The sequence below is a fragment of the Dermochelys coriacea genome, chromosome 12 (genome assembly GCF_009764565.3).
Source record: "Dermochelys coriacea isolate rDerCor1 chromosome 12, rDerCor1.pri.v4, whole genome shotgun sequence".
In the NCBI taxonomy this organism is placed as follows: Eukaryota; Metazoa; Chordata; order Testudines; family Dermochelyidae; genus Dermochelys; species Dermochelys coriacea.
In genome coordinates, this window is record NC_050079.1 from 41,538,156 (window position 1) to 41,555,432 (window position 17,277).

Consider the following 17,277-nt stretch of genomic DNA (forward strand, 5'->3'; position numbering starts at 1 on the left):
GGATTAAGATAAGGCATAGACAAGGACTGTTTGATTACATTGTTAAAATCTCTAATAGTTTTTTTGTAAACACACAACATTGTGTAGCAATATGTCCCTAAAGGTTGAATCTGGGTCAGTTAGCCTGCAAGCTGCTTAACTCTTTCTGGCCATGGGTCACAGTGTCTCATCACCCAAGACAAGGATTAGTTTCCATTGGCCCTCTGTGTTCTTCCTGGGAATGCAAAAATATGGCAAGTCTAGGGAATGTTTTGTTATCATAGGGACATGCTGATATAGGCTGATGCTTTGAGTCTCACAGATGCCTTATAGAAATTCTAGAACCTTTGGAATTCTGGTTAATTTCAGCTTCAGGTTTTTCACTTCAGTGCTCTTTAGAGTGCTGTATACTTAACACTGGCCTAGTAAAACGTAAAATGCTTTTCATATTTAAAAAAAAAAAAGTTTAACTGGAAATATGATTTGGTTGGGATGGTGCTCTCTTAAAGATATGTGATTATATTTTAGATTCCTTAGACCAGTGTTTCCCAAACTTGGGATGCCGCTTGTTCAGGGAAAGCCCCTGGCGGGCCGGGCCGGTTTCTTTACCTGACACGTCTGCAGGTTTGGCCGATCACGGCTCCCACTGGGCGCGGTGTGCTGCTGCAGGCCAATGGGGGCTGCGGGAAGCGGCAGCCAGTACATCCCTCGGCCCGCGCCGCTTCCTGCAGCCCCCATTGGCCTGCGGCAGCAAACCACGGCCAGTGGGAGCTGTAATCAGTCGAACCTGCGGACACAGCAGGTAAACAAACCGGTCCGGCCCACCAGGGGCTTTCCCTGAAGAATTGGCGTCCCAAGTTTGGGAAACACTGCCTTAGAAGAATTGTAAAGCAACAATCCATGATGTGATTTATTTATACTGCAAAGTCCTATTGAACCTGGAGGGTCTGAGAAAAGTTAAGAGCTCCTTTTTTTCATTCCCTCAACCCCATATCCCCCATCCAAGCTCTAGTCTTTACATTAATATAAAACTGTACTCTGATAGGCCACATTTTCAATTTTCAGCTGCTCTGCTGAAGTATATCAAGACTTGAATCAGATGGTAGCTATTACATTATACTCCAAGCAGTATTAATTTCCTGTCCCACAGAATAAGGCTTGGTCTACACTACTAGCAACTTACTTCAAAAATCCACACTTCTGAGTGACTCAGTTATATCGACCTAACTGCCAGTGTGGATTGTGCTATGTCAGTGGAAGAGCTTCTATCAACATAGCTACCACCCCTTAGTGAGGTGGATTACCTATGCTGATGGGAGAAGCCCAAGAGATCTTGATAAACCAAAGCTTATATTTGATTTGATTTAGCAATTGCAGGCTGCCTTCCTCAAATGAAATTTTTGGGCCTGAGGTCCAGAAGAAACCTTTCATTAAAAGTGATCAGTGAAACAAGCAATAAAACTATCAACTCCCCCCTCCCCCCCCAAAAAAAACCTCTATAAAAATTAACCCATCCTACTTTATGGTGTATAAATACCCCTCTGGTTTTTTAAAACAAAATTTGTGTCACATTAGGAATTAGTAGCAGTCCAGGACACAAACTTCTTTTTTGTACTTCATCTTTTGGCTTTCACAGTATTGAGTTCAGGCATTCAAAAATCAGACAGCCTTCCCAAAATCACGAAATGGACTAAATGAAATTTTAAATAACACATTTTGTGTTGTGTTGTTTGTTTGCCTGCTCCCTCTGCCCCCGTCTTTAGCTTTTGGGGTACACTCTGGTCATGTTTTAAAGATTATTCTGCAACTCAGAAGTGTAAAGAATTACTTTTTAAAAAATTAAAAGTGAGATTGTTGCCTAATTGATTCTAGGAATTGGGACTTTAAAGAAGAGCACCAGATGCTGTGAGACTCATGATAAAATCTTGAGTTGGCAATACTGCTTTTGTACTGAGGAGTAATTCTTGACAGACATAATAATGGGAATTGCATATGCTATGTCAAGCCCCCCGATTTTAGGCCTAGTTGCTAAAATGTCTTAATCATGAACTGAATTATTAAAAGAAAAAGTACTTGCTGAGGTGTTCCCTCCAACATAGCTACCATGGGATTAATTTTGATTTAGACGGTTTTGGGTTTTATAAACTTATTCCAGGTACTAACAGCCCTGGCCACAAGAATTGCTGGTGGTCTGTTGCTAGGGCCTGTTCTGCTGAGCTACTGGGAAGCTGGCTGCTGACTTCTACCCCTGCTAACTGAGTCACAGTGGAGAACTCAGAGGCTCATAGAGATGGTAAGTGGGGAATAGTCACTGCTGCCTCTTGCTTGGCACGTTTTTGTGTAGCTAGTTTTTTGTGGGAATAAAAGATTATGGGCCTCCAGGAAGTTGGATGAGAATCCAAACACTTAACACTTTGAAGTCCTGAATTAAGACATATTTAAAATAACCAATAATTAACCAGAAAATACACAGACAAACTTCTTGTGGCTCCCAAATTCTATAGTGTATTTGGAGAAATTTACCTGATTTTCTCTCTTCCCCCCCATGTTGACAACTATGCTTCTGTTCAGGCTGTTGGGATCATGCAACACAGAAATATGTTAACTTTAGTTTTTTGTAAAAAGAAAAGGAGTACTTGTGGCACCTTAGAGACTAACAAATTTATTAGAGCATAAGCTTTCGTGAGCTACAGCTCACTTCATTGGATGCATTTGGTGGAAAAAACAGAGGAGAGATTTATATACACACACACAGAGAACATGAAACAATGGGTTTATCATACACACTGTAAGGAGAGTGATCACTTAAGATAAGCCATCACCAGCAAATGAAAAAAACTTTTTTTTTCCACCAAATGCATCCGATGAAGTGAGCTGTAGCTCACGAAAGCTTATGCTCTAATAAATTTGTTAGTCTCTAAGGTGCCACAAGTACTCCTTTTCTTTTTGCGAATACAGACTAACATGGCTGCTACTCTGAAACCTTTAGTTTTTTGTGTGTTTTTTTTTTTACCTGAGAAGCCTACCTGAAACTTCTTGGTTCATTGACGCTATCTCAGAATGCAATGTGACGAATAACTGATACCATTGCAAACCATGCAATCTGTAGCATTTGTGGGAGCAGAGAATTATGCATTTTGGGGATCTCTTAGTGTGGGACATAGGACTTGATGGCTCCTCCTGGGTCATCGAATCCAGTCCTCTGCTGTCACATGCAATCCAGAAATATAATCCCGTCCCAAATTTATCAAGCTCCATCTTAAAACCAGTAAGTTGTTCGCCACCACTATGCTTATTGGAAGCATGTTCCGGAACCTCACTCCTCTTGATGGTAGAAACCTTCTTCTAATTTCCAGCCTAAATATATTCATGGCAAGTTCAGGGCAACTGCACCTATATTTCTCCTTTATGGTTCAGAAAGGGCAACCGCTCTCAAGCTTCCAGCTCTCCTGGCCGTCATCTCTCTTGAGTGGAGACCCAAGACTATTCATTCTGACCAAACAGGTCCCTGTTTTCTCTCTCTTATTTCCAGCAAAAGACAGTCTGCCTAGACAGGCCTGCTTGCTTCTCCCCTCAGAGACAGTTATAATGTCATTGGCAACAGTTATAAGATACCACACAGCACTTCCTGTGCAGCCTATTTATTTTTAAGGTAAAAGCACTAGAAAGAGAACTTGTATCACAGCCAGTTTATACCCATTTGTTCTGGTGCCAACATTGTCCTTGAGCTTAAATATCTCTTCTCTGTTCCTGGTGTTTACCGTCCTGAATAGAGAGCAATCATATCACCTCAGCCTTTATTTTGCTGGGTTAAACAAGCCTAGCTCTTTTGATTTCTTCTTGTAAGGTAAGGTCTTCATTCCCCTGATCATCTTCATAGCTCTTCTTTGCACCTGTTCCAGATTGGATTTATCTTTCTTGAACATGGGTGACCTGACTCATATAGTGTATTCCAGATGAGATCTTAACAGTGCATTGTTCAATGGCATTAATACTTCCCTATCTTTGCTGGAATTACCTTACCGTAGTGTCCAGGAAGTGGACACTCAGCGGCACTGCGATGGGTACCCGCATGGCCCCACAGTATGCCAACATTTTTATGGCTGACTTAGAACAACGCTTCCTCAGCTCTCGTCCCCTAATGCCCCTACTCTACTTGCGCTACATTGATGACATCTTCATCATCTGGACCCATGGAAAAGAAGCTCTTGAGGAATTCCACCATGATTTCAACAATTTCCATCCCACCATCAACCTCAGCCTGGACCAGTCCACACAAGAGATCCACTTCCTGGACACTACGGTGCTAATAAGCGATGGTCACATAAACACCACCCTATATCGGAAACCTACTGACCGCTATTCCTACCTACATGCCTCTAGCTTTCATCCAGATCATACCACTCGATCTATTGTCTACAGCCAAGCGCTACGATATAACCGCATTTGCTCCAACCCCTCAGACAGAGACAAACACCTACAAGATCTCTATCATGCATTCCTACAACTACAATACCCACCTGCTGAAGTGAAGAAACAGATTGACAGAGCCAGAAGAGTACCCAGAAGTCACCTACTACAGGACAGGCCCAACAAAGAAAACAACAGAACGCCACTAGCCATCACCTTCAGCCCCCAACTAAAACCTCTCCAACGCATCATCAAGGATCTACAACCTATCCTGAAGGACGAGCCATCGCTCTCTCAGATCTTGGGAGATAGACCAGTCCTTGCTTACAGACAGCCCCCCAATCTGAAGCAAATACTCACCAGCAACCACACACCACACAACAGAACCACTAACCCAGGAACCTATCCTTGCAACAAAGCCCGTTGCCAACTCTGTCCACATATCTATTCAGGGGATACCATCATAGGGCCTAATCACATCAGCCACACTATCAGAGGCTCCTTCACCTGCGCATCTACCAATGTGATATATGCCATCATGTGCCAGCAATGCCCCTCTGCCATGTACATTGGCCAAACTGGACAGTCTCTACGTAAAAGAATGAATGGACACAAATCAGACGTCAAGAATTATAACATTCAAAAACCAGTTGGAGAACACTTCAATCTCTCTGGTCACTCGATCACAGACCTAAGAGTGGCTATACTTCAACAAAAAAGCTTCAAAAACAGACTCCAACGAGAGACTGCTGAATTGGAATTAATTTGCAAACTGGATACAATTAACTTAGGCTTGAATAGAGACTGGGAATGGATGAGTCATTACACAAAGTAAAACTATTTCCCCATGGTATTTCTCCCCCCCACCCCACCCCCCACTGTTCCTCTGATATTCTTGTTAACTGCTGGAATTAGCCTACCTGCTTGTCACCATGGAAGGTTTTCCTCCTTTCCCCCCCCTGCTGTGGGTGATGGCTTATCTTAAGTGATCACTCTCCTTACAGTGTGTATGATAAACCCATTGTTTCATGTTCTCTGTGTGTGTGTGTATATAAATCTCTCCTCTGTTTTTTCCACCAAATGCATCCAATGAAGTGAGCTGTAGCTCACGAAAGCTTATGCTCTAATAAATTTGTTAGTCTCTAAGGTGCCACAAGTACTCCTTTTCTTTTTGCGAATACAGACTAACACGGCTGCTACTCTGAAACCTGTTTTTTTAAAAAGTAATATAGGGATTGCTGCTTCTTTCCCTTATGATGAGGTGTGCGTGGAAGAGGGTAGTCTGTCCCCTGTAAAGGGTAGTTTTGGGCCAGGACAGACTGGACTGGGACCCAGTAAAGAAGATGGTTGGAAGCACTGTGTTTTGTCTGGACTTCATTTGGAACTTGTTTTTACCCCAAGAGCGATGGACTTTGAACTTTGACCAGAGAGCTAGAAGTTCCACAGTGGCCTACAAGCCTGGGGAAGACTGTTGGCAGTGGAGAAGCTGAGGCAGCAGATGTGTGTCAGCTCTGGATTGGGGAAAGTGGTGTTACAATGCCAAATGTATTTTGGTCAGTTACTGAGGCTTATCCTTTCTCCTTTCTTTTTAATATATTTTTTCCATTTAGATTGTAATCTCTCTAGCGCAGAGAAACTCTATTCTCACAAGTCTGTAAAGTGCAATGCATAGCAATGGCATTATGTAAGTGAGTTAATCTACAGGGTTCTCAAACTGTGGGTCACAAATCTGTTTTAATGGGGTCGCCGGGGCTGATGTTAAATTTGCTGAGGCCCAGGGCCCAAGCCCAAGGGCTTCAGCCCTGGGCAGCGGGGCTCAGTCTTTGGCTTCAGCTGCAGACGGCGGGGCTCAGGTTACAGGCCTGGGGCTGAAGCCCTTGGGCTTAGGCTTTGGCCCCCCCACCCAGGGCGGCAGGGCTTGGGTGGGCTCAGCCTTCAGTCCCTGTCTCCTGGCATTGTGTAGTAATTTTTGTTTTCAGTGAAGTTTGAGAACCACAGATCTACATTATATGATTTTAAGCTAAAGGGTCTAGTCTTTTCTATGGGTGTAATTCCCATTATTTTATACTGGAGTGTTTATATGTGCACTCATTTGAAAATAGCCTAGGTCTCGAACTTCCTTTCATGCTTCTGTTCTCTTTGCCTTTTGGTTAAATATGTATTTTGTAATTTGTAAGGTGCTATTTAAAATAAATAAATAAAAATGTACCTTTAAAACTCTGGATTAAGAAATAGAGCTCAGGATTTAAATCTTCTGGACAGATATTTTGATTCAGAATATTTAGGTGAATAAATGTCTCAGGTTGGTGTGTCAAAATATATTGTGTCTGAAATCTTGCATGCTTTTTTTGGCGTGCTAATACAGTTAGTACTTCACAAATGAAGATGAGCCCAGATGAACTTCTTTCCAAGTCTAGCTTTCCATTTCTACTCTTACACGCATCAAGGAGATGCATAGCTTAGCTAGCTGATAGACTGGGAGGATTAAAGTATTACAAGCTGAAATAGACTAAAAACCTGTTTATTGCCTACAAGGACAATGTGTCTTCTGGTGCCACATGATTGTTCAAATTTTTTTTGGCTAAAAAAGTTAAATATTAAGCTGTACATTCATTTCTTCTCACCCACAATATTAGTTTAAGCAAACAGGCCCCGTGATATTGAGTTTGGGATACAAATCATACTTAGCATGACACAAGTGCAGGTAGCGATAAATCCCAGGAGAGACAGTTTACCTTCTAGGTATCAAAAATGTGCTAGCAGACTCTCTCACAGATACTTCGCTATTGACCTTGAGTGGGAGTTACACAACTTTATGGTGAGCACTATTTTAGCTCTATGGGGAACCCCCATAAAGGACCTATTGGCAAACAGGAAGTGCAACATATACTACTCCAGAGGAGCCCTAAGATGTCACTCTCATGGTGATAATGTACTTTTTCCATGGCCAGACCATCTGAACTATGCCTTCCCTCTCTTACCCCTCCTACCTTGGGTCTTATGGAAGACTCATCAGGACAGGACACAAGTCATCCTCATCACCCCCACTGACCCAAACAATGTTGGTTCCCGAGTCTCCTATGTATGTCATCTCAGTCACCAGTCAACATTCACCTTTTTTCTGATCTTCTGATCCATGGGAAGGGCAAAATCAGACACCCCAATCCCCAACCATTCCATCTCAGATCATGGTTTTGGATTGGCATTGATTCTAGAACATTCATGCCCTGAAGCTGTACAAAGCATCCTTATTAATAGTAGAAAGGATTCCTCTAGAAAATGCTACTTAACTTAGCTCTGATGGCAGATCCACCTTATGCTATATTCCATATAGAGAAGGTCTCATTGCACTTACCTCCTAGTGTAGCCAATGATTTTAGTTCATTATCCATTTATTGTGTGATATGATTAATCAATGTTATATTACATATATTCATTGTATGTTAGAGTTAATTTGTAGGATTATAAAAGTATAAGATTGATCAGTATTTAGAGGAACCAAGTATTAGACATGAGTAAGACCAGCTGAAACATGAGAAACCTGTTGAGGCCTGCAAGACTTTACCTTAGCAATTTTAGGTCTTGGAGACAAGAAATGATGACATAAATGACCGGAAGATAACCCGATGCCCTAAGATTATGGGAAAAGAGATACCAACTGGTACGATTGCAAAAAATTACTCAGAAGATGAATATTAGATCATAAAAACACTGTAAAGGCGCATCTATCTCCAACATGTTTTAACCACAGGATACAGGTTGTGTCAGCACTAATGAGAATAAAGGGAACTTACGCAGCCTATAGAAAATTGGGGGTCCCTTAAGTTTCCAGTGGACACAGACCAGTAAGAAAAAAGAGGGTTGACATTTTTATGGACTTGTGCTGAATGTAGGTATAGATAGAATCACATTATAAAAGGGATGCCTAGAACAGGAATATTTGAGCTCCCTATGAGAGACTCCACCATTCCTCTACTGATGATGAAGCCAGGAGAGACCCAACAGACCCTGACACTGTTGTTAAGGATGTGAGTCCCTAGCCTCTGTTTGCCAGAAGCTGGGAATGGGTGATAGGGGATGGATCACTTGATGATGACCTGTTCTGTTCGTTCCCTCTGGGGCATTTGGTACTGGCCACTGTCAGAAGACAGGATACTGCGCTAGATGGACCTTTGATCTGCCCCAGTATGTCCATTCTTATGTTATGTTCTTATAACTATATTTGTGACTTGTGCATAGGTCTGTATAGAATTTCTGTATGCTTGGGCAATCATAACTTTAATTGTAACTTTAATAAACTTGTAAAATAGACTAGACCTTGTACTTGTGACTGTATGTGGTCACTACCTTTGATCTTTGTGTTCTGAGAGACTCTAACTCTGAAGCAAGTAGCAGATGTGACTTTCGCTCTGTTAAACTTGAAACTGTAGCTACCAGAGCCAAACCCCAGTGGTGTAATACCACATTATGTAATTCATGTTAAATAAAATAAAAGGCTACACTAGGTTCACACCCAAAGAAATTTCACAATTTCAGCTTAACCAGTCAGTTCACTTAACATGTATTCTTTCCAAAAGCGCACACATCTGCAGAAGAGAGGAGGCTTCATTCCTTAACATGTGCCAAGCATTTGCTGTTTACCTGCAAAGAACAATATCAATCAGAAAATCTCCAAGACTGTTTATCTCCATAGCAGAAAAAGTTTGAGGTCAAGGTGAATCCTCTCATAGAGTATCTAAATGGATCTTGGGCTGTATTTTACTTTGCTATCAACTGTCTAATCTTCCTGACCCTCCTAAGCATGAGGGCTCATTCCATGAAAACACACATGACATCAATGGTATCACGTCAAGATGTGTCTCTGTGTGACATTTGCAAATTAGCTATGTGAAGTTCCATCCACATGTTTGTGAGGCATTATGCTTTAAGACAGGACTCTTTCATTGACTCGTCCTTTGGAATGAGAGTCCTTCAAACCGTTCTGCCATCTGCCTCTTCTTACCCTCCTATGTGAGTACTGCTTGTCAGTCACCCACAGTGGAATACACATCAGGACCCGCACTTGAAAGAAAAAAAGAAAGTTACTTACGTTCATAACTGGAGGATTTTCTACATGTGTGGTCCCTAGCTATATTCTACTACCTGTCCTCCTTCCCCTCTCCTTTGGCCCATCTTTGGATTCATGGTAGAGAAAGAACTGGGGAGGCTGTTGGTCTGCCCCACCCTTTGTTTCTTTGGTTGGAAGTACCAGGAGAGCAAGGGCAAATGTGTGGCCCAACAGACGCTGCTTTCAAGATTCTGTGGCTCCACGGGCATGGAGCGCATCTATATCCATAGCGGTACACAGATAGGGACTACATATCTCAAATTATGAAGATAAGTAACTTTCTTATTCACAGGCCATTTACTATCCAAATCAGTGAGAGTTTCTTCGCTCTTCCCCATTTAGTGAGCTTCTGAGGTTGAGGGACATAAGCAATTACTATATATGTCTTATAGTTATTCAGGGTTAGATTTCTCAAACCTTTTTTGTCTTGAACATATAAGTATGTCATTCATTATAGAATTGACTCTGGATAGAGGTTTTTAGTCAGTTGCATTGTCAGCCTGACTGTACTTTTGTAATTAAATGAAGTTCCTCTTACAGAAGAAATGCTGTGCAAGTCTTGATTACTTTAGGTTTGATTGGACAGCATGGTTGTTTGTTGTTGGACAAATTTTCAAATGTGCAAAATTCTATGTGCATTAATCTGGTTTAGGCATATAAGTATCGTGATACAGGTGAAGTCAAGGTTTTCTGGCATTTTGGAATGCACATGTAAACCCATTTGGATGTGTACATCAGAGCATTTGTATGCCTAAATTGGGTGCATGAAACAGTAATGGTATGCATTTGTGCATCACTTTTGTAGAGATGGCCCCGTACTTGCCTGTTAATATCTTACTAAAGACCCATGTTTCTGGCTTTACAGAATGCGCTAATAAATACACTGTAAAGTAGATAGATGGCAGCTTTTATTATGGGGCTCATTTTAAATAATCATGTTAGAGATGAATAGTTTACCTTTGAATCAACAGTAAAAGTGGAAGAGCAGAGTGAATTTGGTGTTAGGTGACTTAATATCTTGAACTTTGCTGTTATGGTTTTGTGTCAGGCATGTGGTGTGTAGCAGCCATAACTGTTTCACAACAGATACATTCACAAAAATACTTAATTTTTATACTGCCACACATTATCGTAGAGTCTGAGGGCCTTCCACATAAAACAGCATCTCTAGCGGGTTCTGGCTCTTTTCTGATACCCTTTCAGTTTATAGAATCTTTGTTTGGGATAGGTTTTTTTTTTTTTTTGGTTGTGGGGGAAAGAGGTGACATATGTTGTTACCATCATTCTGGTTATCGTGAAAAAGATTTATTAAATAGGAAGGTTTTACATTATTTCCTAAATGTTATTCTGTTCTCCACTGGAAGCTATTTCCACTGCTTGAATACCGAGAGTAGTTTTGTTTCCAGATCTCAAGTACTTTGTTCTGGGTTTCATCATCTGTATTGTTTCAAAGACACCCATTATGTGTTGCAGTTTCATAGATGGTCGCTCTGTGCCTTGAAAGGGAAAATACAAATTTGCTCAGTCTTCAAAACTTGTATATTTCAAGTTTAATTTTTTTTAAATCAACTTGATTCTCTGGGTCAGTGATCTCCAAGAAATTTGCCTATGGAACTTCTTATGAAGCTTCTTGAGATGCCACATCGATGGTCTATATTCCTAGACTAAAATCTTTAATCTAATCCATGTTTATAAAAATGACAGTTGATCTCTGCATTTAAACCCCTTTTCTCCTTTTTATTCTCTTAGAATCTGTCTATGACCTCCTCCCAAAGGAGTTGCAGTTACCACCCTCCAGAGAAACATCTGTAGCATCCATGAGCCAAACAAGCGGTGGTGAGGCAGGTTCGCCGCCTCCAGCTGTAGTTGCTGCTGGTAAGCATTCCACTTTGCTCAGTTATATCCTTAAGATGAGTAGTATTCTGGCCAACATGAACAGTGCTGGCAAAGTTTGGAATCTGAGACGATCATGAAGAAATAAATGAGAGCTCATTCTAGGAGACTAACAATCAAACTGATATACATTACATTAAAATTTTACCTTAATCGTACTTGCATTACATGCATAATGTACTTGCAACCAAGAAATGTAATACTGTGCTTTTCCCACTGGTACAGTCTTCAACACCATAGGTGTGTACTAACTCCTAGAATGCACTCTTCTCTTCAGATATGGTAGGCACCAATTTGGAACTAAGTCAATGTGTGTAAAACAATGAATTCTACATAGCATAAAAGATAGAATATGTGATGGTATTTTGGCCTTAAGTCTTTTATCAGGCTATAGGAAGAAAAAATACCATGTTTTCCTTTGTATGGCCTGAAGAAGCTCTCAGGATTAAACCACACTTAGATATATTTTCTGTTGTTGCATGTGCTATAATCTTTTTATTGCATATTAAAACATAAATAACTACTTAATATGATTTCATATTTATCAAAAATGTCTGAAAGTATTATTTAAATTAGGTACACGGTTTAGAATTAAGCACATTTCTTTTTATAATGTGTCATTTTGGAGAAAGCGTGGGACATGACACTTAAACTTTATTTACAAAATACTAAGATCATCTCCTTATGAAGAATATTTTAAACTCAAAGCATAAAGTCCCTTTTATTGATCTTTGTTTTTAAAAAAAATTCATAAGGAAGTGTTAGTCCATTGCTAAGGATAAAGTTTTGATTTGTGAGGTTGGCACCAGTGCTCTCCAGAGTGCTAGTGCATAGCTGGAACTCTTTAGTCAGCTGTAGAGACTAATAAGCAGTTTCACTTTAGCAAAAAGGCAAACCAATCATTATGCCCATAGCTTATACCTCTTCCCTAATGGGCTGAGATTTCTTGAATAATTGGATCCCTGTAATCTTTATAACGTTATATTAAGTTTGAGAGAGGTGTGTTGACCGTCAGTTGATGTTCTAGAAAGTTAATGTTCGAGGTGGGGGTGCTGGTAGCTGCATTATGCAGCTTTTGCTGTAGATTCATGTGCATTAACCTTCTATATAAAAACATGCCCCAGAAATGCACAGTGCAGTAAACAGACTTCCTGGTTGGGTGCTGAAAAGGTTTAAATCTGGAAGAGAAACTTACAGCACTGATGACCGTTCATGTTTTGCCAGATATTTTCTAACCAAGCCAGTGGATTTAATTGTGTACTGTGGAGCTTGCTAGTCATTAGATTTATAAAAAGTGGTAATTTCTTTTACAAGTATTTGATTCCAAGAGATTTTAAAATACAAGATATTTTAGTTTAGTTCTTAATTATGAATCTGGTTTAAAGGTACAGCAACAATAGATCACTATTTGCAGAAACACAGATTTTTTTAAAAAACTGTTAGTTAAATTCACAGATAGAAATGTAACCGCTAATTATGTTCGTACCTTTATTGAGACAGTTTTTGAGCATTTGAATTGAGATAAACAGATCTAAATGTCTGTTCCTGCTAGGTTTTTAGCATCTGCTAACAGTCAATCCAAATCGGTTTAAAAAGCTGGGAATGTGATAGCTGTGTTTGGGTTACACTGCAACATTGACAGTTCAAGATTATAACAAAGTTCAAAAAAAGAATTACATAAATTAATGGAGGACAGGTCCATCAATGGCTGTTAGCCAGCATGAGCAGGGATGGTGTCCTTAGCCTTTGTTTGCCAGAAGCTGGGGATGGGCGACAGGGGATGGATCATTTGATGGTTACCTGTTCTGCTCATTCCCTCTGAAGCACCTGGCATTGGCCACTGTTGGAAGACAGGATACTGGGCTAGATGGACCTTTGGTCTGACCCAGTAGGGCCTTATGTTCTTTCCTTTAAAGAAAACTGAAATAAAATAGTGTAGATCAGAGGTTTATTTGTAAACATTGGAAGAAGGTTCCATGTTCACTGAACTAAAAGGGGTCTTTAATGTCACTTTGTAATGAAAATTCTTCTGCATCAGCATTGTGAGAAGCCAGTTGGGTTTTCAGATTTCATAGGGTGCAGTTAAAAAGCTGGATCAAAAGTGGTATACTTGATTGTAAAATTGTAAAGAATTTTACAGCTTAGATCATATAAAGTTTGTTAACAATTAGCATAAAACATTAAAGTATGGATCTCATTACTGATGTCACCTACCATAAAAGTGAGTGTCCGAAGGATTGAATCTTGATATTTTAAATAGTGTTTCATTGGTACCTTGAAGCCCCAGTCAGTGATCAGCACCATTGTGCTGTGCACACATGTAACAAGTGTGATGGTTCATAACCCAAAGAGTTTATGACTGGGACTTTCGAAGGAACCTTAAGGAAGTTATGTGCCCATATCTAATTGACTTTCAGTGGCAGTTAGGTGACTAATTCCCTTAGACCCTCAGTGAAAATCCCAGGCTACACTTTCAGAATGTGACAGGAGTCAACAGAAGGGTAAAACAGACATAATGCAAGTGAATCTACTATTTGCGTAATACGTAGCAGTGGAAGTGTTCTTCCCTCTTTGCATCCACCATTTGGTGCAGTTTGGGAGAAGGCTTCTCTCCCCAAAAGAACCAATGGTGTGGGGTGCTGAACAGGAGCACCTGTGTCTCTTTTCCCTGTGAACTTAGGACAGTTTTGGAGGTTGTGGGGGAAGAAACACCCCCTTTGTCTCCAAGATGGGGAGAGGCTGCTTGGGTTAGTCTGGTAAATTTTGGACCTGACTTGTGACCACCCCATTTGGAAGCTGGCAATAGGAGAAGAAACAGCCCCCTCCACAAACAATAGGAGAGAGTGGAGAATTGAGTGTGAGGCTCTGCCGTGGACTCACTGGGCTGGTTACTAGTGTTGCCACAAGATCTCTGATCATTCTGCTGCTGCATCAGTGCCAGTGGCCCTGCTGCACTCTCTCCAAGCAGACTTCTGATCTGCCACTGCAAGGTGAGATGAGGCCCAAGTCTCTTTTCCTCCCCATCATCTCCTCCACACAGCAAGGATCCCTCTCTGAGCATGTAGGATTTGTCCAGTGCAAAGAGATGGATCCTGGGCTGGGGATATTCAGAGCCTCTGCCTTCCATCTTTCCCCATGACCAAACGTCTGCAAGGAGGGGAGCCCAGTAGTCCTGCTTCATTGGGAGGTCTGGGAAGTTTACACTTAGGGCTGGAGTTAGTAGACTGGAGCCCAGGCTGGGCTCGCTTAGAGGATTACACATGCCTTCTTTTTGAACGTTTTGGAGGGATTGATTCTCTTATTCCCAGGGGAGCCATAGTTTCCAGTTGTGGTGGGTTACACTTGCCCAGCCGTCTTTTCAGTTCTCTCTCAATTCCTGTGAAGGAGGAGTTTGTTTCTCCCCCTATATCCAAAATTCTCCAGGTTCCCAAAGGAAGGGGGCACAGGTGCTTCAGTCAGAAGGCTGCTATTTCTCCTTCTTTGGAAGGAACAGTATTCCCCTGTGCTGCACTAGTTCCTTTTTGGGTGCACCCCTCTCTATTGTATGCCCCAATTGTCTTAGGGTTGTTGCAATCTCTTCAGGCAGCTGCCATAGCTGGTCCTGACTCTTGCAATATAAGGAGTCTATTTGGATGAGGTTCCTTTCTGTTAATAGGAAAAAAAGTGGGACGGTTACTCCAGGCTCCCTGTGCGTATTGTAGAGAGAGAAAGAGGGCTGTGTGTATTTTTATATTTAATTTAAAAAACCAAGATTGGCCATTCACTCATCTTGATTGTCACTTTTGAAAAGTGGTTAGTAAAAGAGCACAGATGCACATTCAAGTGGCTGACGTAGAAATGGTAAATTTGGGAAGAAAGGTGACCTTGTCATCTTAGAGTTCCACTATCATAAGCAAAACGAAAAAGAGTACTTGTGGCATCTTAGAGACTAACAAATTTATTTGAGCATAAGCTTTCATGAGCTACAGCTCACTTCATCGGATGCATTCAGACTAACATGGCTGCTACTCTAAAACTATCATAAGCCTGTTTGTTCTTTCTAGTGTGTTGTGTAAATCTTGGGTGTTATCTTAATTATCCTAAAACTACAGTGTATTTTGTATGTTATAAGTTTAAACCTACATCACTGTAGGTGAGCCCATTAAAATACATTGTTGTTTTTTAAGAAATGGGGTTAACTAGAAATAGGTGTAGCATTTATTAGTAAATATAAATAAATAAAATGATGCAGGTGCACTTTACTAGAAGCAATGAGAAGATTAAATCAGAGGGAATGATCAGGGTTTTTTTTTTTCATTTAAAATTTAACATAATTTGTTTTCTGCTTCCGTAGCCACAGGGTGACACAGTATCTGGCTGAAAGTCAGATTACTGTAGGGTTTTCCAACAGATGCTTTGCTCTGAGGTTTTGTTCTATGTAAATGAATTGCATAAAAATCTTGCTGCAGCTAACTCTTCAGATTTTTGGAGGAGCAGGATGGGCTGTTTACAGGTATGAGGGCCTGACAGAAACAGACTTCTAGTACTACCATTTAACATATTTTTTACAACTTACAGGTCAGTTTAAAAATATTAAAACTGGGTCGTAATAGTTGGATTTTCATGAACACATTTGAAATTTTAACATAAGCAATACAATGTGTATCTCATATTCATCAATTCAGATGAAGAGTTTTACCCACTCTTTGAAGGTCAATCAGGCAAGTATAGCCAACTAGGAATCCAGAATTTTGTGCTGCAACATTGATATCCTCAGCTTCTTTCTCAGGTACCTAGTTCCATCACACTTCCAGAAAATAGGAGGAGGAAAAGGGGATCCCATATGCATCAGCACTAAGGACTAGCATTGTGAGCTCTTTGCATAGACTGCTGCACGTGGGAGAATCTTCATCCAGAGGGCAGGAAAAAGAGTAATGTGAGCCAGCATGAGCATATTACTAGCAAGAAATATGGATCATTTACTAGGATCTTTTGATTTCAGACCCAGATGATGAAGCAGTCCCAATCTAGGCTATAGTTGGAGTTGATTACTTACATAGATCAGTAGCTGGAGCTCCAGGTACCCACACTTTTGATGTTCCTGGCATGAGCATTTTCAGACCTTTGTTGGAGAAGGTGCCTGATTCTTCAGTTGTATTTCTCAGATGTTGATGAGATTTTTCACATCTGGAGGACATGGGTTTGTACAAAACTGATTTAAACAAAATCTTTATCTTTCTGTTCAAAATGCTAATCTAAGTCTCTTCTCTTGTATTCCTTTCTAGTAGCAAGTCAAAAGCCCTCTGTCATCTTCTATGTGGAATGCTTCAAATACAAGAGCCCCTGTTCCTAAGCACTTTAAACTGTATTGCTTTTTGAAAGGTAAATATGAAGGGTGAACCTGTTCTCTAAATTAGTATGTACAATAAAATCCTCTCTACCCTTACACAGAAAATCTCAAGGGAGTGTCTTGACTGACAGCTGTAGTCCTGTTCCTTCTCCCTCCAGTAGAATCTTAACAAAGGATAGTTTGCAAATCTTTGGGGTGCAGTAAGGAATGCATCCTTTCCAGTGTCTTTTTGATCTCTTGTTCCCATTTTGACACTGTGGAAATAGATCCTTCTTCCATATTTTTTCCTCCCCACCATTATGAACAACCTTCCTGCATCTGATTTGATTTTCTGGCTGTTTTCAATTCCCATCTCAACTTTTCGAGCTCTAATAAAACAATCAATTTGTTTTCTTATAGTAAACATTGGGACACGAATTCCACATCCCTGAAGCTTGTTCACAGAACCCTCTTAAATTGCATCTGCCATATATAGAATGTAATCAGACAGGTTGAGCAATGTTTTTTTGCGAACAATATACACAAATAAATTATATTGGTATCTTGAGAGAGAGTAGCA

General features: G+C 40.6%; 1 protein-coding gene across 7 annotated transcripts in view; it reads left to right on the forward strand.

The window, feature by feature from the left end:
• NFAT5 (nuclear factor of activated T cells 5) overlaps nt 1-17,277 on the forward strand; it is a 162,069-nt gene that overhangs the window by 49,101 nt on the left and 95,691 nt on the right. For 5 of the 7 annotated variants that reach the window (XM_043495159.1, XM_043495160.1, XM_038368777.2 and 2 more), the window contains one exon: nt 11,246-11,371. In XM_043495159.1, the coding sequence (XP_043351094.1) occupies nt 11,314-11,371 (58 nt within the window). In that variant the 5' untranslated portion in view covers nt 11,246-11,313. Of the gene's footprint in view, nt 1-11,243; nt 11,372-17,277 lie in introns of those variants that run through there. The other 2 variants (XM_038368778.2, XM_038368780.2) reach the window with 1 other exon arrangement.